General features: G+C 31.4%; 1 protein-coding gene across 1 annotated transcript; it reads left to right on the top strand.

The window, feature by feature from the left end:
* The first annotated feature begins 1,249 nt into the window (after positions 1 to 1,249).
* LOC133678986 (small ribosomal subunit protein uS3x-like) lies at positions 1,250 to 3,886 on the top strand. The gene is made up of 6 exons (XM_062101537.1): positions 1,250 to 1,420; positions 1,510 to 1,657; positions 1,745 to 1,916; positions 3,040 to 3,094; positions 3,201 to 3,332; positions 3,461 to 3,886. The coding sequence occupies exons 1-6, from the start codon at positions 1,391 to 1,393 to the stop codon at positions 3,623 to 3,625; spliced, it is 702 nt and encodes a 233-aa protein (XP_061957521.1). The 5' UTR covers positions 1,250 to 1,390; the 3' UTR covers positions 3,626 to 3,886.
* Positions 3,887 to 6,125: the final 2,239 nt, after the last annotated feature.

The raw sequence follows: 6,125 nt of genomic DNA, 5'->3' as shown, positions 1-6,125 counted from the left end.
TTCAACATGATCAATGAAATATATGTTATCTATTTAAAAGCATTTTAATGATAAATATCAAAGTATATGATAAAAGAATTTTTTATAAGATATTTTTCACTAAGTATGGGTTTTGACAATAAAATCGTTTTAGATTGATGAAATTTGATAATTAAGAAATTTATGAAGGAAATTCATTTTATGATTTAAAATTAAATCTTATAAAGACTTGATTACAAAAGAATATTAGCTTGAGAATTTTTAAGTCAAGTTTACATCCAAAAAATATATAACTTCAATTTAATGTAAAAAAACTCCTACGTCAATAATACTTTGACATATATATTAAATGTAATAATATATTATTATCATTAAAACAGATAATCCAGAAGATTAAAGACATTTAAGCTAACAATAGGATCTAAATTTAATACTAAAATATGGCTTGAAAATATCTAAAATATTTAAATAGAAAAATATTAATTATACAAAGCTCTTCAATATACTTTTGTTTTCCCACAACAATTGGAATCAATTGAAGGTGAGAGCTATTAGGTTTAAATTTAATAATCAAATAAAATTGAAAATTTTGGTTGAATTTTGTTGGTTTTTTTTTAATTTGACTATTTGAAATTAAACCAATTTAAATCGGTAATTCAATTAATTGTTAAAAAGTTTTCATTTGGTTTTAATTGAAAACCGAATAGTGTGTGTATACATATTTTAATCATTGATAAATAAATTATATATTTATATTTATATGTTATATTACTTAAATTAAAATTTTTAAAAAATTTGAAATGGTTTTTCTTTGTTTTTTTGTTTTGCAAATAAATTGATGAAAAAACTCTATAAAAGTGTATTTTAATATATCAATGGATATATAAGATCTAACTCATGAAAAAAATAATTCTCAAAAAACCAAAAATCATAAAATTATTTTTTATATAAAAAATAAATATTTTCATTGAAAAAATAAAACATTTCGGTTCCAAAAACTGAAAATGAAGAATCACATTTGGGTCTTGATTTTATTTTTTTTGGAGGTGTGGTTAATAAAAATAAAATGAACTTACAAAAACAAAAAAACTGATTACTCAACCGTCAATTAATTACTATTTTATTTTGTTTTTGTTTTTTTTTTAAAACAAGAGAAAAAATGGTTTATGAACTTTCAAAATCCAATTTGGGCTTAATTTATGTGAATCTGACTGATCTAAACCAAGGCCCATAGTTTGTAGCGTATAAACCAAAACAGCACCCGTTTGCCGAGAAATCCTCCCTCTTTTTATTTACAAACAAACGCAACCGTTTTTACCTTAGGGTTTGGCCTGCGCTTCGCTGCACTTAACTCTCAAAAGAACAGGACGCGGCGTAGCTTCTTCTTAAAACCTTGAATTCCCTCCCAATCATGGCTACTCAAATAAGTAAGAAACGCAAGGTAAACTCCTACAATATTTGTTTTTGGTTCTCTTAGGAAACAAAAAAGATGAATCTGATAAAAAAAATTTGTTTCTGGGAAATATGTAGTTTGTTGCAGATGGAGTTTTCTATGCGGAACTTAATGAGGTGTTGACAAGAGAACTAGCGGAGGATGGTTACTCTGGTGTTGAGGTTAGGGTTACTCCCATGCGCACTGAGATCATCATCAGGGCTACTCGTACCCAAAATGTTCTTGGTAATTTTTTTTCTTTTTTATTATGGGGGAGAATAACATTATCTACTCGTACCCAACACGGTATTACCTGCTGCTGTTATGTTTCAGGTGAGAAGGGAAGGAGGATCAGAGAACTGACTTCCGTTGTTCAGAAACGTTTCAAGTTTCCTGAGAATGGTGTTGAGCTCTATGCTGAGAAAGTTAACAACAGGGGTCTCTGTGCCATTGCTCAGGCTGAGTCTCTTCGTTACAAGCTCCTTGGAGGCCTTGCTGTTCGCAGGTGCGTCCAACTCTATTGACTGTTTGCTTATTTGGTGATCTCTGCATGTCTACCTGGTTCTTTTGCATCTTTATGAATTTTGATGTTTCTGTTGAACAAGTCATCTTTACAGCGAGTTGGTTATTTAAAAATGTCCATCTCGTGTCTGAGGGTGACAATATTTGTTGATGCCATCAATTTTCTATAATACAAGGAATGCAACTGTTGTTCCTTGCACAGAAATTGTGATGGTAGATACCACCTTCTTATGACTAAGTATTATTCAGAGGGAGCCTTGCAGATTAGGAAAATAATGTCTCGGCATGTATACCTCTATACCAACACTAGTGCGGTTTATGACGCATTATGATTTAGTGCATCGTTGTGATGTTTATTTTGTCTGAGTAATATCTCTCATGCCTGTTACTTTTTGTGAAAAAGAATGACTATCAAGTTCAATTTAGTGCTTTTTGGATGTTGTTGATCATTACAGTTGTTAACACTGTACTAATATCATATTTTGTATGGAGAGCTTGGAAGTTTCATGATTGGATGCTTGTTCATTACATAAACAGAATGGACAGGAGTACTCATCACCACCAAATTATATATACCTCTTCAATTGACTTGAGAGCTTGGGGTTTCAAACTATGATGAAACAATGTTCACATAAATTCTTTATAGGGAGTTTGTCTGGCTTTACAATATTGTCTCGCATTCCTGGTAGTTTATTCGTATTAATTGTATGCACAGACAAATGCATGAATGACAGCTTCACACACTGCTGTTTGATTTAGAAATTTGTGATTTATGTTTTTTGTGTTGTTTTTTATTGCCTGCTATTCTTCTGCTTTTGTTGATATTTGGTGGTTGCTGCACTTTTTGAATCCCTTATCTCTGTAGTTGGATTTTGAATACAACTTTCCTGTTGGTCCCTTCAGGTACCATGTGTTTGAATTCAGGGTTCTTATATTTTAACAGTTCTGTTTCATATCCAATTAAGGGACAAGAAATTGTTTATTTACCTTCTGCTTCTCGGTCACTTGTGCATTGATCAATTTGAACAGTCAAACTGAGTTGCATGCATATAGTATGTACCCCATTGGAATTTGTCGTCGAGGTCAAACTTTTGTTATGTTTACAGGGCTTGTTATGGAGTCTTAAGATTTGTAATGGAGAGTGGGGCAAAAGGATGCGAGGTATGCTTAAAGATTTTGATTTCTTGATTGTTTTTCCTATTGTTTGCAATTGTGGCAGCCAGCATGTGCTAATCATTGAAACCCATTCACCTATGTCATGTCACAGGTTATTGTGAGTGGAAAGCTCCGGGCACAGCGTGCCAAATCTATGAAATTTAAGGATGGGTACATGATTTCCTCTGGCCAACCTGTTAAAGAGTATATTGATTCAGCTGTTAGGCACGTTCTTCTTAGACAGGTTAGTTGCTTGTATTGTGTCTCCTGCAGAGTACCATGCCATACAAATCCAGTAATTGTTGTATTTGCTCATTGTTTACAACCTTTTGGTCAGTGGCTTATTTTCTTTTAAACCTTCTCTGGTAACAGGGTGTGCTTGGTATCAAGGTGAAGATCATGCTTGACTGGGATCCTAAGGGCAAGGTGGGGCCAATGACACCATTGCCTGATCTGGTCACCATCCATCCTCCCAAGGAAGAAGAAGACTATGTTCCACCAGTGATGACAACCAATATTGAGATTCCAGTAGCATAAATCCCGAGTTTGGTTGCTCTCCCTAGTATCCATGAGTAGTAGCTCTTTGTTCCTTAATTGTGGGGAGGAAGGAGGATATTAGATCTACTTGTATGAACGAAGAGTTGTTTTTTGCTGTGTTTCTATTAGCTTCCCAAGTCTGTCTCGAGATGGTAGTAATCCAGGATTAGTCATGGACCTTTTTTCTGCTATACTGCCTTGCTATGATCTGACCAATGCCTTTATGTCAAATTTACTTCAGATGGTTCCTTTTGCTGTTAATGTATTTTGTTTAGTTATTCTTGAAATTCATTTTGAAAGGAAATTCTGCTAGGTAGCAAATCGTGTTCGTGGGTTTCTTTATGTCCTTCTGTTCTTCATCTTCGAGGCATTTTTTCGAATATATGTTTTAAAAAGTCGTGGGGGACTGGCCCTAGCAGCCGGTGAATATTCTGTAGAGCGTCATTTTGTCATTTATGACCCAATGACAACTGAATTATGACTGAAAATGAACCGGAGTGAAGCCAAGCAGCCCACCCACATCATTTCTGAAGAAGAAAAGGAACATAAGAAAGCTGCGACTTCCTCTGATTCTGAAGGCGTCTACCACCTCAACATCATCATTACTGTTCAATGCCTCTTTAACCCATTTGAGTTCCCTCCCTTGAAATCGGCTCTTTTAGCTTCCCAGAAGCTCCAAATTAAAGAAAATGACATCCAGAAGAATCAAATCCACACTCGGATTTTGAAAGCTCACGACTTGAACGACAACACATCGCCAGACTGTTTGAGAAGCGACCAGATGCGACCCGCAGTCTTGAATTCCAGAGTTGAGGATAACACCAAGCCAAATTCTATTATCTCATTTCAAATGGCTGTGCGAATAAGCTTCTTCCCGAGCTTATCTTACCAAGTCCTGAAATTTTCGAAAGAGCCTTGGATTCTTGCGTTAAACCATCTTTTGACTTTTGAGCTTTTGAACTCGTTTCTTCACTGTGAAAAAATCTCTGTGACTCTTAAGCGTTCTTACTGGATGATAATAAACGAGGATACTCTGCAAGCATTCTTGACCTCCTACGGCTTCATTCATGTCAACAGAATCAGAGAAGCTATATATATATATATATATATTATCCTCCCCAAGTTTACAGAGACTATGGAGGGAGGTTTTTCTCTAATGGAGGAAAATGATGTGGGTGGGCTAATTGTTTTTGCAGGGGTAGATTGGAAGGGAATGTCTTCACGTGCAGGTCACGTGACACAGCAAGATTCTATTAGTTTAGAGCATAAAAAAAAAATAAAAAAATTTGTGTCAGTTTGAAATTTGAAGTCAAAACACTCAAACCAACCATAGGGTTCGCATAAACTAGTATATTTAGCTTCTTTTTTTTTATAAAAAAAACTGCAATAGCCAGACGTATATATGTATATAATTAATATCCAAATATTGAGCTTTATATTTTTCTATCGTCCTTGTTGTGCTCTAAATTTATGCTGTGTAAGCGCGTGTGCGTCAAAGATTATTAATTAATTAACAGTACAATAAAATATTGGAGAAAGTACTGTAGCAATAGACAGTTGTTTCCCACTTTCATCCCCAGAAAAAATACATTTTCTTTGTTTTTTTCCCTAACACCCTAATAATAAAAATTGCAAGTTTATTAGAATAATCTTGTTTGTGCAGATTTTTTTTATTTGTTTTTTATTAAATTATTTAGCTTTATAATTTGTGAATATTGTTTAATGAATTAATTTAAATTGATTTTAATTTTTTTTATATTTTTTTTAATTATTTTTTTTAATTTTATCATTCAATAGTTTATTAAAAATTAAGTTTTATATTATATTTTAATTTATTTCTTATAAAAATATCTTAGTTTTATGAGTAAAGATACAAGTTTTAATATTTTAACTCTAGCAAAATCAAGTTGTCTTTTTTATTTTATTTTTAAAATGTTACTTTAATCTTCTCCTGGCCTGAATTATCACTCATTCAACATTAAATTTATTTTTTTATTAAATTATTTCTATATTATAATTTAAATTATAAATTTAACAAATTATTTTTTTAATTGATTTTTTTTAAAATTTTATCATTTAATATTATATTTTATTAAAAATTAAACTTCATGTTTTATTTTATATTACTTTTTATTAATCTTAAAATCTCAACTTTAACAAATTAATTCAATTTATTTTTTTATTTTTTTTAAATTTTATTTTTCAATTAATAATTAATTAAATTTATAATTTATTTTAATTATAATTTTAAATTTGAGATATTAAATTGAGTTTGGCATAAAAACCAATATATTAATAATTTAATATTATAAACAAAATATCATCATAGAATTTTTCTCCAAGTTAGAATCAATACCCACACAATATAATTGTTTTTCCAATAGAAAAAATTAAAATATTATCACGATTTTTTTTTTTTTTAATATTTAAGAAAAATTTAACCGAACCCCGCGAGCAAGTCAATAATCTAATGATGTAATGGAAAAGGAGGGAGCAATAA

Source organism: Populus nigra, chromosome 18, assembly GCF_951802175.1.
Source record: "Populus nigra chromosome 18, ddPopNigr1.1, whole genome shotgun sequence".
In the NCBI taxonomy this organism is placed as follows: domain Eukaryota; kingdom Viridiplantae; phylum Streptophyta; class Magnoliopsida; order Malpighiales; family Salicaceae; genus Populus; species Populus nigra.
Note: the sequence above shows the minus strand (reverse complement) of the source record. Positions and strands in the feature narration are given on the sequence as shown.